At 38.2% G+C, this 16,946-nt stretch overlaps 1 protein-coding gene across 7 annotated transcripts in view; it reads right to left on the reverse strand.

Annotated features, from left to right (window-relative positions):
• LOC126176655 (nucleolar transcription factor 1-A-like) overlaps window positions 1-16,946 on the reverse strand; it is a 204,461-nt gene that overhangs the window by 17,678 nt on the left and 169,837 nt on the right. For all 7 annotated transcript variants that reach the window (XM_049923844.1, XM_049923816.1, XM_049923850.1 and 4 more), the window contains 2 exons: window positions 13,831-13,904; window positions 3,639-3,822 (listed from right to left, as the gene is read on the reverse strand). In XM_049923844.1, the coding sequence (XP_049779801.1) occupies window positions 3,639-3,822; window positions 13,831-13,904 (258 nt within the window). The remainder of the gene's footprint in view (window positions 1-3,638; window positions 3,823-13,830; window positions 13,905-16,946) is intronic.

Genomic DNA, 16,946 nt, shown 5'->3' on the forward strand with positions numbered 1-16,946 from the left:
ACAAGGCATGCTCACGTCCCACCGGTGAGAATTTTTAGTATATTGTTCGTAACACTCTGCCTTACACTGCACAAAAATTTGTAATTACTCGACTTTTTTTGTCATCACTGACTGGGATAATATGTACATGATGAGCTACGGATGAGGTTTACCCTTCCATGTGTGGTAAGTATGTTACCCTCTGTTCTGCACTAGATTCAGCTTGCAAAACAGTATATACTGACACATGCTTTACCTGTGAAAATTCATCTCTGCTGCTGTCAGTATCACAGCTGTAGGATGGACATTTGATATTTTTTCCCTCGTTTAGTGTTTATGAAGTTTTATTCACTTATTACTGAGCTTAAGGTCTTTGAAGGAAGTACGTGTCTGTACAGATACGAAGTTTAGTAACACTGTACAAAATTACTGTGCTGATTGATGAATTTCTTTGACTTTTCATGGGAAGTGAGAGCAAATAAATCTATTTATGATGATTGTGGAAAACAACAATGTAGGAGAAGATAGATTGCTACTTACAGTAAAGAAGGCACATTAAGTTCCAGACAGGCACCATTAAAAGATACTCACAGCCTTTGTCAGTAAACACACACACACACACACACACACACACACACACACACACACACACACACAAGACAGCAAACAAGCACACCTGCACACACGACTGCCAACTACAGTACCTTGGGCCAGAATGCATTCTGGCTTGAGATGCTTTTTGTGTGTGTGTGTGTGTGTGTGTGTGTGTGTACTGATGAAGGCTGTGGCCAAAAGCTATAAATGAGTGTCTTTTAATTGTGCCTGTATGCTTTAAATTGTAGCAATCTATGTTTTCCTACATTGTTGATATTCCTACCTGGAGTTTCCACTGTTTGACTGTGGAAAACAGATTCATTTGATTGGCTTTGACATTTTTCCTAATGAAAAACATTTACATTCTGCTTTATGAAAGATAGACTAAAACAGCAGATGATGGATAATACATGGTGCGTCAGAGTTACATGGCTTTTTTGACTCTAGTAGAGCAGATGTGTCAGTGTAGTGGAGGGGCATGCTTGGGATAATTGTTTTCTCCTACATTAGCGGTTTAGTTACGAAAAAAATGTGGACTGTGCAACACCATGTTTTCATCATACAGATGCTCTTTAAAAACACAGAATGTGTGAATACCACTTGGAGGTAGTTCCATCTCCAATACAACATTCCATGTAATGATGCAGCTCCAGCCTGCAATACCATTCCGCTATGGGTTGAGAACTTTTGTGAGACCTGTTTTATATTGAGCCGAAGAATGTGGGATTGTGATTTTAACATCAGATGAAGCTCATTTTTTCCTACATGGTAGAGGTATCAAACAAAACTGCCGTTATTGGTTCTGGAACAACCCTCACCAACTGCACCAGCACCTACTGCACTGTGACACAAGTTACAGCGTGGGCTAGATTAGGGAAATCTGGTGCCATAGTGCATTATTTCTATGAAGAAAATGGGAGAGCCATCACTGTAAGTCTGAGTGGTTTTTCACTATGTTGCATGAATTTCTGGTTCTGGAACTTCATCACCTTGGTATAAATCTTAGAAATGTTTGGTTTCAGTAAGACGCTGTAACAGCTCCCAGTTTGAATATGTGTACGGCCAAAGTAAGGAATTTGTTTCCATGGAAAGTGATATCCAACAGAAGAGTTGTTGACTGGTTGCCCCGCTCTGAGGTTTCCTCAAGAACAAAGTGTATATCAATAAGCCATGTACTGTGCTTCAGTTAAAGGATGATACTGAGAGAGACACTTGTGTTATATGCCAAAACATGTTGGAGAGAGTGATGACAAACTTCACATAGAGGGACAAAGAGTGTGCTGAAAAACCGGGTCTTAAAGGACCTTATCCTTCACAAATGATTAACTTCAGTCAAAATTAATTTATATGATGTAAACTGCTGTTCAGTGTGTATTTTAGGAAATATAAGAAGTTGCTACATCTTAAAATGTCACTTTGTACTGCAAATTCAAAACACATCAGATAATTGTGTCTTACAATACAAGACTATGAACATTTTTGGGCTTTTTTTTCATTATTTTTGAGAGGAAATAAAGTTCTATACCAAAAATTGTCATGCAAGTTGAGGAAAAAAACTCTTGTGAAAAATGTAAGAACTTTAAATTGTTTCACCTGTGATTATTAAATTAGAATGGCAACAAAAACAAAACTACATAGTGTGAAGTAATAAGAAGCAAACAATAGAGACAATAAAATGACTTGGTTAGAAAATCCAAATTCATACATCGAGTCATCATTTGAGCAGTATCACACAAAATAATCAATACATGCAATTAAAAAAAAATGAAATTACAAGTGTTTGTCACTAAACAATGTTGGTCTATTAAATCTGTAAGTTTCATGTTTACCTTTTTTCAGTCTTTTCACGAGTTCTGTATTAACTAAGTAAACTGTTGTATAGATAGGGTGTAGTGTCTTCCAATACATGGATAAGTCACACTGCAGGAGCTGTCAGAGGTATTCATAAGTTACCAGTTACGAGCAAAACTGTGTTGGTTCATTCTGTTTAATCTGAATTGCAGTTACAGCTGTAGGATATTATTCTCAATTTAAAGCCTCAAGTTTGTTGGCATTTTCATTTGATGGGAAGCTTGGACGGTTTTCACAATTGAAGGATCTGAAGGTAAGACATCTTAAAGAATCAGTCTTTTTTAATTTATTAAATAAAAGCAGCTTGAAGGTAGATTAATACTGCCTGTGCTGATGCTACGGATGCTCCATTTGTTCACTACTGGAAGAGAGATTATAGTAAGAAACTGAAAATTGTTTGTAGGCACACGGAGACTTGATAGGTATTCAGAAACATATGAAAATGAACCCCCAATACACAAGAGCTACTTTTTAAATAATTAAAAATCTTTCAAAAATCACTCTAGCCTTTATGAATGATGATGACTATAAACAACAGAAATACTGATGTATTGCTTGATGCCAAGTCTGCCATCAGCAATGGGGGGAACCTCTGACAAAACCAGCCACATGTGCTGGTGAAATGTCAGAAACATCAATAAACATCAGCTGAAGATACTGAGATGAAAGCCAACTGGTAATATGTCAGCAAATGAGCACCAGAGCCTCAACAATTCTCAACAGAAACATTTTCAAACTGTCAATGACGTTTTGAATTATAGAGAGGTAATGTGCACTTCTTGTACAGAAACTCCATACCACACATTTCGGCCATTAACAAGCTGAATTATAGGATGACACAAGAGTTCATTTGCTCTTTATTGATCCCTAAAGACTGTAGTTTGTGAGAAAGTGTCACAAATAATACCATATAATAGAGAACATTCTTAAATCAATGCTACAGAGGTTATTTTACTGAAGTGTCAATGTTGTATCTTCTTTTAATTGTTTCTGAAGACTGATTGATTCCTTTTAAGATACACAGTTAAAAATATTTCCCCCCTTTCTCCTTTAACTTCAAACTTTGGTCTAATTATGTATTAGATTATCTTTATAGCATACAGTCTTTAATTCATAACAGAAAATTATAACCACATTCACGCACAGCATCCTGAGGCAATATTATACAATAATTTCTGTGGTTGCATACTGTTAAAGAGAACATGGATTATTACCTTAAGAAATTTTTCATAATCTTTTATGTATTTCTGCTTGATATCATTGAGCTTCTTTCGGTGTTTTTCCTTGTCAGCTGCTGGGAGCATCTGCCAATATCGAGGAGCTTCTTTCTCACGATTTTCCAAAGGGATGTGAGAAGCATCAGCCATAAATCCCTTTAGGAATAACTGGTATGCATTCCTTTGGGGTAAAAAGTATTAGTATAAATAAGTCGGTAGCAACCAACTGCGCAAAGTGAAACATTGCTACACAACACTGGGTACACAAGAAATGATCAAGAAAATTTGTTTTCAGTGTCATGCAATATAATTCCTAGCCCATAGATAAAAAAATCATATACTTCATATGCAATCACCTACATAATAACTTATTATTATTATTATTATTATTATTATTATTAGTAGCAGTAGTAGTAAAGCAAACATAATTTTTGTTTATTACAATTGTAATATGGCTGAGATTAACTATCTTTTTGTTAGTTCCTTGCAATTTACAGTTGATATTGTTCAATGTCAGTATTTGCTTCTCTCCACTCATTCAGCATTTTCTGACTTATGCAAGATAACCTCTTAATTTCTGAAGAATGTAAAATATTTTCTAAGTTCTATGCCTGTGGTCCAAGAAACATACCAGATACTGGTATTTTATTCGCAGCCCGTGCAGACATCTTTGGGGCTTTATCTGAGATCACACTTATTTGTTTGATGCATACTGATAACCCAATGCTCATCTCATGAAGAAAACTTAGTGGCCACAGAGAAACCTGGAAAGGTCCACCACAGACAGTGATGAATATCTATGGAATCAGTGTGTTTCCCTCATCACAGTCCCTAAAGCCAACAAATCTTCTCCTTGAAAACTAAAGGTCAGTGCCAGGTGAGAGTAAGATGTCACCTCGGTCTACAGATCTCACTAGGTATTTTTGTCACATAATTTGTATTTTGTAATTTATATTAAGGAGATTGTAATATTATGTACCACACCTATTACACCACTTGAGATAGCTGGGATAACAGCAGAGAACATGGACCACAGATGTTGTCTGATGCCAAAGCCATCACTTGACATTGAGCTGGCCACTACATTTGAAGGCCATTAATATTATAAATAAATAAATAAATACATAAAATGGTTCAGCATTCTGTGTCCAGTTTTAGAAAATAGAAAAAAATCTTACATTTATTACCACAAATGCAGTTTTAATGTCAAAATATTTCTTCTAATGTGGCAAAGATTAAAATGATAAAGAGGTTAACCAAAATCATTCAAGCACCAGTGATACAAAAAAAGTCTTACAGTATAAATCAAAGTGCTTATATGTTCTCTCAGTGAAATAATAAAAGTATTTCTTTATAGCAATCTGTTCTGGAGTGGTGTCTCTGAAAGAAAGATAATGCATGAGCAGTTAGCACCACATCAAAAATTAGACATTTTTGAAGTTAAAATTATAATCTTATCTCCTTACTACAAGAATTTGAAATTGGTGATAGTTCTAGAGCTTTCATTCAGCATGAGCATGCGTTGCAATTGGTGTATTTTGTAAAAGGCATAATAAAGTTTCTCATAATTTGTGCAGCCAAAAAGTTGTGTGTGCTGAATATTTGCAATGTTCTAATATAGTAATTTAACACCTAACTGGAACTGGAAATTTTGAACATAATTCAGGGTCTTCTTATGATTTTCATTCCAATGTAAGACAAATATTGCAGATTTTGTGAAAATCGTTCAAAATATTAGAATTGGAATTTCATTCTTTTCTATGAAAAGAGCTTGCCACTGTTAGTTTTCATGATGAAATTTATCAAGAAATGACAATGTGAAGCTCTTTCGGAGATTTGACCCACTAGACTATGACAGCAGACAAGATTTTGGCTTTCTAATACAAAATAGGTAACGTACACATTTGGCAAAAGACAATTTATAATATTTTTAATATTACACTTCACAGAGTCACAAATTTTTATCTGCAAATCAAGGAGAATTTGTCCCTTGAAGACAGAAGAGCAAAGTATTCACACAGGCCTTAAACACGCACTGAACCATTTCCAAAGCAAGAAAATCGGTGCTCCAGGAATAAAAATGTTAATTCGTAGAGCCAGTCATCTCATCTCAGCCTTCAGACTAACTCACAAGCTCATTGTGCAATGCCGCATACTCGTAGCCATGAAATGGAATGTGACAGGAGCCAGTGATAGGTACCTGGCACAGCGAGCCTTCGAGATCCCACTGTGCTCATAAGAATCGTTGACACTAGAGTGGCGTTTGTCACAGTGCTATCACAATAAAGAAGCATCTCAGTGCTACAATGATGGACATTCTATGGAAGTTAACAGATGTGCTGTATTCCTCTGAACTCTCACAATAAGCAAGGATTGTTCCAGCTGGGATAATTTCAAACTACTAGTTGTTTAATTTTATTCGAAATATGCTGCCATTTAATTTCCTTTGTGCACTCTTAGTAACACCTGGAATGACGGAGCCTAAGGTTATTTTCATATCTTGAAGTTTCTGAACATTCACATGCTACAATGCTGATACAGTTCTCTGGTTCATCATCCTTAAGTCATCTCAGTTCCATGTAAAGCTAAAAACTTTATTACAAATATTCAGGGATAATGCCAAAAGTCACTTTAAATGAAAAGGTAAAATGGAAACTGGAACATAAAAGAGATTTTGATACTGGGTTTAGAAAAGGCTTCCTTTGATTTCCTCAGAAAATTTAAATGTTATTTCATACTTACTGATGTAACTGCCCACCAAGTGTCAACTTAGAACCACTATGGGAATAATCAGTATATTCTTACCACCTTTGTTTTTTTCTGTCCTCTAGTTCTGAAAAATCTGTGCCATTATTTTGAAGTGGTAAGCAAACATGGTGGGGAGCTATACTCAACAGAACAAATGACTGAAGTCAGTCTTGCAGTCTTTTAGAGTACATTTAGTGCCCAAGAGAGGATATGACACATTATTTCCACATCACGTCTTTAAGAATATTCAATGATCAGTCATGAAATCATCATCATCATCATCATCATCATCATTTAAGACAGATTATGCCTTTCAGCGTTCAGTCTGGAGCATAGCCCCCCTTATACAGTTCCTCCATGATCCCCTATTCAGTGCTAACATTGGTGCCTCTTCTGATGTTAAACCTATTACTTCAAAATCATTCTTAACCGAATCCAGGTACCTTCTCCTCGGTCTGCCCCGACTTCTCCTACCCTCTACTGCTGAATCCATGAGTCTCTTGGGTAACCTTGCTTCTCCCATGCGTGTAACATGACCCCACCATCTAAGCCTGTTCGCCCTGACTGCTACATCTATAGAGTTCATTCTCAGTTTTTCTTTGATTTCCTCATTGTGGACACCCTCCTGCCATTGTTCCCATCTACTAGTACCTGCAATCATCCTAGCTACTTTCATATCCGTAACCTCAATCTTGTTGATAAGGTAACCTGAATCCACCCAGCTTTCGCTCCCATACAACAAAGTTGGTCGAAAGATTGAACGGTGCACAGATAACTTAGTCTTGGTACTGACTTCCTTCTTGCAGAAGAGAGTAGATCGTAGCTGAGCGCTCACTGCATTAGCTTTGCTACACCTCGCTTCCAGTTCTTTCACTATGTTGCCATCCTGTGAGAATATGCATCCTAAGTACTTGAAACCGTCCACCTGTTCTAACTTGGTTCCTCCTATTTGGCACTCAATCCGTTTATATTTCTTTCCCACTGACATTACTTTCGTTTTGGAGATGCTAATCTTCATACCATAGTCCTTACATTTCTGATCTAGCTCTGAAATATTACTTTGCAAACTTTCAATCGAATCTGCCATCACAACTAAGTCATCCGCATACGCAAGACTGCTTATTTTGTGTTCACATATCTTAATCTCACCCAGCCAGTCTATTGTTTTCAACATATGATCCATAAATAATATGAACAACAGTGGAGACAGGTTGCAGCCTTGTCTTACCCCTGAAACTACTCTGAACCATGACCTCAATTTACCGTCAATTCTAACTGCTGCCTGACTATCCATGTAAAGACCTTTAATTGCTTGCAAAAGTTTGCCTCCTATTCCATAATCTTGCAGAACAGACAATAACTTCCTCCTAGGAACCCGGTCATATGCCTTTTCTAGATCTATAAAGCATAGATACAATTCCCTGTTCCACTCATAACACTTCTCCATTATTTGCCGTAAGCTAAAGATCTGGTCCTGGCAACCTGTAAGAGGCCTAAACCCACACTGATTTTCATCCAATTGGTCCTCAACTAATACTCGCACTTTCCTTTCAACAATACCCGCGAAGATTTTACACAACGCTGATTAAAGAGATACCTCTGTAGTTGTTACAATCTTTTCTGTTTCCATGTTTAAAGATTAGTGTGATTACTGTTTTTGTCCAGTCTGATGGAACCTGTCCCGACTCCCAGGCCATTTCAATTATCCTGTGTAGCCATTTAAGACCTGACATTCCACTGTATTTGATGAGTTCCGACTTAATTTCACCATCCCAGCCGCTTTATTGCACTGCAATCTATTGACACATTTTTTCAACTTCCTCAAATGTGATCCTATTTCCATCATCATTCCTATCCCATTCTACCTCGAAATCTGAAACATTACTGATCGCATTTTCACCTACATTGAGCAACTCTTCAAAATATTCCCTCCATCTGCCCAAGGCATCCACAGGATTCACCAGCAGTTTTCCTGACCTGTCCAAAATACTTGTCATTTCCTTCTTACCTCCCTTTCGAAGACTGCTAATTACACTCCAGAATGGTTTTCCAGCAGCTTGACCCATAGTCTCCAACCTGTTTCCAAAGTCTTCTCATGATTTCTTTTTGGATGCTGCAATTATCTGTTTGGCTTTGTTTCTTTCTTCAACGTAACTTTCTCTGTCTACCTGGGTTCTGGTATGTAGCCATTTTTGATACACCTTCTTTTTCCTTTTACAGGCTGCCTTGACTGTATCATTCCACCAAGCTTTTTGCTTCATCCTACTTTTACATACTACTGTTCCAAGACATTCTTTAGCCACTTCTAGTACTGTGTCCCTGTACCTTGTCCATTCCTTTTCCAATGACTGTAATTGACTACATTCAACTAACTGGTACCTTTCTGAGATCGCTGTTATGTACTTGTGCCTGATTTCCTTATCCTGAAGTTTCTCCACTCTTATCCTCCTACATATGGACCTGACCTCCTGCACTTTCGGCCTCACAATCTCAATTTCACTGCAGATTAAATAATGATCAGTGTCATCAAAGAATCCCCTGAATACCCGTGTGTCCCTCACAGCCTTCCTGAATTCCTGATCTGTTATTATATAGTCAATAACAGATCTGGTTCCCCTGCCTTCCCAAGTATAACGGTGAATGTTCTTATGTTTAAAAAAGGAGTTTGTGATTACTAAGCCCATACTGGCACAGAAATCCAAGAGTTGTTTCCCGTTCCTGTTGGCCTCCATATCCTCTCCAAATTTACCCATAACCTTTTCATACCCTTCTGTTCGATTTCCAATCACCCATGAGCAGAACACTGTCCTTGTCCTTTACTCTAACAACTACATCACTGAGTGCCTCATAAAAACTATCCATCTTATCTTGATCTGTCCCTTCACCATGCGAATATACTGACACAATCCTAATTTTCTTGCTAGACACTGTCAAATCTATCCACATCAGTTGTTCGTTTACATACCTTATTGCACCTACGCTGGGTTCCATTTCTTTCCTGATGTAAAGCCCTACACCCCATTGTGCTATTCCTGCTTTGACTCCTGACAGGTAGACCTTGTATTCTCCCACTTCCATTTCTTTCTCACCCCTTACCCAAATGTCACTAACAGCTAAAACGTCCAGCCCCATCTTACTTGCAGCCTCTGCCAGCTCTACCTTCTTCCCAGAGTAGCCCCCATTGATATTAATAGCTCCCCATCTCATTACCATCGTATCTTAGGAGTCCCTGGTTTGTCAGTTAGAGGTGGGACTCTGTCACCTCCAAAGGTCCGAGGCATTTTGCTCTGATTGTTGCCAGCATCATATTTAAAGTACCAGGGAAGCAGGTTGCTAGCCTTACTTGCCCCGAGTCCCATTGGGTTTTACCCCTAACGGCTGAGGGACTAACCGGTGGATTTGGTAGTCTTTGCCGTATGAGCACAAAGGTGACCACGACTCAGAATATGTCCGAGATGCCCAGCCTTATTCCAAAGTAACTGGTATCCCGACTGTCGGGACCACTTACTTGGCCACTCATACGTTGCCCGTGGTTCATGAACTAGGACATGACTACAGGAACCCACACCATGAAATAACTTCATAAATTGAATATGACTGTAGCAGACAAACAGATGTTTGTAAGCACGAGGGGAAGACAATGGAAAGATCAAAATATTATGACAATGAAATAATGTACTCTTTAAATGAGTACATTTAATATGTGCAGTTTCCATTACACAATATTAATTGTCACATTTCATCTATTTTCCTTCCACTATGTCTCTTGTACTTGAGCCATGAGTTACTAGTTACCCAAATCCTGGGGAACTGCTACGGTCGCAAGTAGCAAGCAAGTTTGGTGTGTGTTCTGACCACCTGTAGTTGGTTGTTATTAAAGTTCAGGTCTGTGCATGCACAAAATGTATGCCCTCTTCCAAAAGTACCCTGAACTAAATATGAACAAAATATGTACAGAGTGAGTTTTATTGAAATTTTGTGTGGTGAGGTCAGCTGCATGTTCATACTGGGACAAACAATATATATGCGGATGTTTAGGACAGATTCTGCCAAAAAAGAACGTGAACTTCATCACACTTGGGCTGATGCAGCATACAAAATGCTTGCTGCTGACACTGGAATAAGCTACACAATGGGTGAAATTGTGCCTTTGCATGGTAATCTTCAGCAGATACTTTTCTGTCCACAGTGGAATCATTTTTTCATATTTTATTAATGACAATATGCTTACTATAACATGGCAATACATAATACTGGTAGTAACAGTGTTTTCATATATTTTTGGCATGAAAGCCCTGCCAGTTGAGGGTCAGCAGAGATATCTCTGTACACTCCGAAGTACAATCTTACACATTTATCAGCTCAATGATAGTGAGGTTTGGAATCTTATAACCTAGTTTGACTGTTTTACACAGAACAACTAGTGGATAATTTCCTTTTCCAAAATCTGATCATCGATAAACATTTCACTGCTGTAGACCAGAAATTTCTTACAACAGGGCATAGTCCCCAAATATGAGATAGAAATTTTGTCACTGTAGAGAGGAATAAAATCCTTTCATTTATATCAGTAGAAGATTGGATTCCAATATTGCAAACACAAAGGACAATGGATACCTCGTCTGCAAGGATGGAACCAGAGGATATCAGGGATCTTAGCACACTAGACCAAGGGTTCAACAGAAGTTCATTCGGAAGTACAGAGTACATCTGGCTACAAATTTGTTCTGACGATTCGACTACACTACGGGGAAGAAAAAAAATATAATATTCTGCAACCATGGATTTATCAAAGCAAAACAAAGAGCTGACAGTTACAGGGAAAAGGAATCTGCTCCCATTTAAAATTTCAGGTTTTCCTACCTCGTATGATAAACTTCTGCCGAACAAAATGAAGCTCCTATTTCTTCAATGAGTAACACAGAAAAACCAGTGTGTTTCAGCAATACAACATTGGAACTGCTATGATGCAAAGTTGTTCATACAGGAAATAGTGTTATTTTTCAAGCTTATTGTAAGCACCCGTATATATCAACTGTTACAAAAATATGCAAAATTGGATTTTAACAGACATATAGTGCCTGCATCAAGGAAGCCCAGCCAGATAAGCAAACAATTCTTTTTGCATTGCTGTAAAATTTGCTTTTTGTTAGTTATAATGTTGAATGATTCATTTGCTGCAGTGCGCCCGCACACTTCCCCCCCGCCCACACACACACACAAGGTGTCCCTCGTTAGAGTTGCCAGGCACATGTTCTCTGGTGTTTTGGTAGATATTTGCAATTTCATTTTCGCAATGTGTAGCTGGAGAGAGAGACCACACAAATACAGCTCATCATGTCTTCATGTGATGTCCAGAGTTGACAGAAAGCTTCCATTTGTTTATGCTGCAAACAAAATTACTTTTAAAGCAGAATTTTACATGCCCATTTGATAGAACGGTCTCAAAAATAAGTCTAGTGAGACATTTGCATTATCAATGTTTATTAACAGGGACAGTTAACCCATATTCCAGCAGCAACTGAGAAGCGCAGTTGAATGGTGGTAGCAGTCAGCATGGGCAACAGCAGTCTTATTGCTGGTGGAGTACTTGTTATTCTTCATGTTTTACTGAGCCTGTTAATACTAACTGGTACAACGAATGTAGCATTAGACTCTATTGAAAGGGCATGTAAAATTTTGCTTTAAAAGTAGTTTTGTTTGTAACAGGCTAGAAGCCAACATTTTACGTCAACACTGGGCACCACACAAGAGAGCTCTTGCAGAGCCCCCATTTGTATATGTGCTATCTGACACAGCTCTACAAAGCAAATCAATGGCCAGATTTAGAGTTGGCTCAAAAACACCATAAAAATAGTAATTCCATAAAGCAATGGGCAATCAGTAACACAACAGGATACAGCATCATATCTTGATGATATATTGTTGGTTAAATTTGTTTGGGTACTAATTTGAAAGAGTCCAATTCAAATAAAAGTTGAGTAGGGGAACTGCATCTCTAGAGCTTATGTTTAATTCCTTGGCTTTAACCAATATTTGTAAACGATAATTGTGATACCTATTATTTTGTGCTTAAAAATACTCATTAGTTTGTAAAGCAATTGAAACTAACACATAAAGGGTTTACAGGGAGGTGGTTCTCATATTTTCTACACTGCACTGACATTTCCTGACCTAGCAGGATGCAACACACAAAGTATTTAATTTGAAAAATGTAGTACATCAACTGTCGCATAACAGCACCTTCAGTTCCCCTGAAGCAGTGAATGAATTGTCTCTATTTCCGTTTATGTAGGTGTCTTCATATGTAATCTACTACAAATCCAGATCTCAGCCTGAAGGGTCATTTTTAATCTGATCAATTCATCTTCTTCTTGGCTGCCCTTTCAATATCTTTCCTTAGAGTTCTCTCTCAAACCATATTTCAGCAATTATTCTATAGGGGCTAATACATTATTTTAGCCTGGTCTCAAAATAAAATTTCATAACAAGTTGCTTCACTTGGACAATCGGATGTATCTCAGTGTTGTTACTATGTCCTTTTATTTTCAGAACCATAGTTCTCAGAACTTCATCTCCTCTGCTGGTAGTTTTCTGAATTCTGTTGGTCTCACTTGTCAGTGCATATTTCTAATGTGTATGCCTTAACTGAACCAAAGAAGCTGATGCAGAACATTAATTTTCATCTAAAGGAAAAAAGCTCCCGTGTGTATTCCACAAATGATCTCCGCAGATGGTCAGTAAACTGCAGTTATTATACTGTCAAGACAACAGAACTGATATACTTGTTCTATGTTTCAAAGTGATATTAATACAGATGTTCACCAACTAACAGGGAAACTACTATTTTGGAATTGATTATTTTGAGAGCAAATAGCTTGCATCTGAGTTCAGTTTAACTCAGCTTCATTTTCATCCTATATTACAACTGCAGTTGTTAAGGCAAAATGTATTAACCTCAATGTTATTAGCAGATCTCTTGATTATCTTAATTACTTTACCATTATAATGATGAATGAAATTAGTAGAAGTATGCTGTACGTCCTGCAACTCAAATCATTCCAAATACCCATAATCTCTTTCAATACTATTCTTGTAGTGTTCTTATAGCTTTTTCACATGATTAATTGTGGCATATGGCACAGATCTATTCTCGGATTTCATATGTCTGTACCCCATCACAACTAAGGAAATGAGGATAAAGTATTTTCCTTTTTCTTGATGATTCTGTATGATCATTCTTACAGAAAAAAATATGAGATCTGCTGTTGTCTATCCCTTCTAAAACTATAATGCTTTTAATCTTTGATCTACGATCCATTCTATTACAGAAGTTTATCTCGCTGAAACAGTTGAGAATGCACCAAGCAAAACAAAATTTTTATTCTAAAAAGAAGTTTTTTTTTTGTTATAGTTGACCAGAGGAAATAAGTTAACATACAGTGGAGGTGGTTCTGGTTCCCCTTTGAACAACTTGCTATTTTCTTCTTCTGGTTTGGGTTTTTTCTTTACTACCTGAAAAAAAAAAAAAAACCAAACATGAACTATCAATGTATTTTAGTTATATTGCATACATCTATTATCTAATATATGTGACAGGCTTTCTGCTGTAACAAATTCATTGCCATGTAAGAACATACTGAGTGAAGTGCAGCTCCTTTCAGAGGTAAATTAATTAAAAGAGGCAGAAAGTATTGGTAAACATGGGAAAACATACACTGAACTGCATGTGCAGGGTGGCAGTAAGTCAAGAAATAATTTAAGGGACTGGTTTAAAAAATTTAATTTCAAAGGCCCAAGTCAAATCTTTACAAGTTTTCGTCCACAGAAACTTTGCTGTGTCTATGTGACACAAGTTGCCTGCCTTTCAGAATCGAAGCAGCTCTGTCCAGTTAACACTGCTGACAAGAGAGCCCCTCAGGCCTCTGCTGAAATTACTTGTGAATCCATGCAATCAGTTTTAGCCAAAAGTGTGCATGGGAACTGAGAGCTCGGGTGCGTTACTCATGGCTATACTGCTGCTGTCACCGCCCACCACCTGTGTCACCCACTGATGCTGCCCGTTCATTGAATGCAATGTGACAGGCCATGAAGCCTCGCCACCATCAACAGGTCGAGATATCTGCTGTTGCTGCCAACTAGCTATGTGCCACCCCACACTCGCCACCAGTTAACCTCCTGCTGCCACCTGCATTAGGATCCTGACCTAAATGCCCAGGGCACAAACTTTTGGCACCATGCTGTCCATGCCTCTGCTATGTGGGTACCAGATATGTACAGCCCTCAGCCACCACTCCGCCATTGTCGCCGCATTCTGAGCATTGCGATGTGATGACTGTACTGTAAGTGTTTATATGTATTGAGGCACCGCAGCCATTTGTTCCAAAAAGAATGTAGAGAGTGATTTAAGTATAAATTTAGCATATTTTACAGTTATTGCCTTTTGAATGGATGTGTCTTTAATTACAAGAAGGGTTCGAATTTTAGACTTTTGTGAGTATAGTTATTCAGAGGTATGATGAAGGTGTAACATGTACCTAGATAAGCACTTCAGATGTATGTTGACTGGGTAGTTAATGCCTGTTTAATTTTAAAACATACTTCCAGAGAACCTATGTAGTGTAGTGGATTTCTCATACTTGTTTTAAACTCTCTTGTTGAAGTATGTCATGCTTAGTTGTTGTGATGAGAAGTTTCTTAAGGTATATCCTTGAGAGTTTTCAATTAATCTCCAGGTATCTGCAGCTTGTAAAATGTGTTTGACAACACAGCGTCTCCCAGCCATTCGTTAAATTTTCTTTTGTTTTTTTGTCTTGATCGTCCGCAGCTCGTGGTCATGTGGTAGTGTTCTCGCTTCCCACGCCCGGGTTCCCGGGTTCGATTCCCGGCGGGGTCAGGGATTTTCTCTGCCTCGTGATGACTGGGTGTTGTGTGATGTTCTTAGGTTAGTTAGGTTTAAGCAGTTCTAAGTTCTAGGGGACTGATGACCATAGATGTTAAGTCCCATAGTGCTCAGAGCCATTTGAACCATTTTGTGTCTTGATCCACTCTACTTTCTTTCATTTTTCCTGTAAACATCATTTCTGTGTCCTCTAATGAAAGTAAGTTTCTGCTCCTTGCTCCACATATGTGAGCACCTTAAGGTCTTTGTAACCCCCTGTGTACCCATACTGAATTTGCAAGGTTTCCAAAATCGTTGATGCAGTAAATCCTTGTACCTTGATGGAATTGTGTTTTTATTGCAAGGCCAGGCAAAGATGCAAAATCAGCATCTAGGCCTTGTAAGAAAACTGACAAACCATTGGATTCTGATGATCCTGGAATTGTCCATAGTTTATATTATATCCTTGTAAAAAGAGATCTACGGATGAATAAAGCTGCTGCTGCTGCTGCTACTACCAAGCACATACAGAGTCGTAATTACACAATTAGCGCTTGTGTTGTCGAAACCAATTGGATGCTGTGTGACATACCAGACTGTGGAATGAAAGGACTGAATTTTTTCTGCCTTCCCTCTCTCTTCTTTCTCGTCTCTCTACATTGTTTTTCCCAATCTTTGATTCTTTTTCTGTTTTTTGTAAGCAGTACTTGCTTGACTGGTTAACTCAGTGTGAGAATCAATGCTTAATAAGAATAATAATGACGAAAAAGAATAGATCCATTGTATACCTGTTAAGCTGACAAGAGAGGATATGATGACTTCTGGCTGTTATCCCCCAGAGGGCAGTGAAGTTTTGTTGATATAAAGAAATGTATGTGGTTGTTTTACTGAGATTATTTGTGAGCAGGCAAGAGGTCCTGTTGTTCAAGTGGTTGAAGGTAGTTATGTGCAGGCAAGAATTCTTGTGTCAGTTGTTTTAAGTGATGTTGTTTCTGTTGTACAGATAATGTTTTGTTGAAGAAGCTGAGGAGGATACAATGAATACTAATTATGTTGTTAACTGTGTGAGAGAAGATGACTTAGTGATGTTAAGTGGTCTGATTTATGCTGCTGCCCCAAGAGGTCACAGCAGAACCGTTAATCATGATTCATTTTACCATGCAGTGAGTTTCCAGCTGTGTAAATGATTTTGAAGTAGTATAAACTGCAGGCTACATACAAATTTGGCGCTGCTCTATACTGGTTGTTAGTGGTGTTTCACTTGTTGTCAGACTGTATTGTCTTCCTTTGTTTTTATGCGCATTTAGCGTCATTCCATTGGAACATATCACCAGTTGTGCTTTAAAATACATATGCTTACTTCAAGCTCTTTTTAGATTCATCATTGACTTCCCCTCTTCTGCACCATTACTGCATCTACACCCCTTCACCACCCCCCCCCCCCCCCTCACCTGTTGTCTTTTGCACCCGTCATACCCGTGCCATGCAGTGCTCTTCCCCTCCTACCCCTCAAGCGTTTGAGTGCCATTACAGTCTGTCGACATCAAACATGCATGTATCTTCTTCCCAGCCATGCAAGCCACAGGATCTTCTCCTGTCAGTCGGAACTACTTTGTTTACAAACAGTACATGCGCTTTTCTCACACAGAACCACAGTCTAGTTGTGAATCTTTTCC

This window comes from Schistocerca cancellata, chromosome 1 (genome assembly GCF_023864275.1).
Source record: "Schistocerca cancellata isolate TAMUIC-IGC-003103 chromosome 1, iqSchCanc2.1, whole genome shotgun sequence".
Lineage (NCBI taxonomy): Eukaryota > Metazoa > Arthropoda > Insecta > Orthoptera > Acrididae > Schistocerca > Schistocerca cancellata.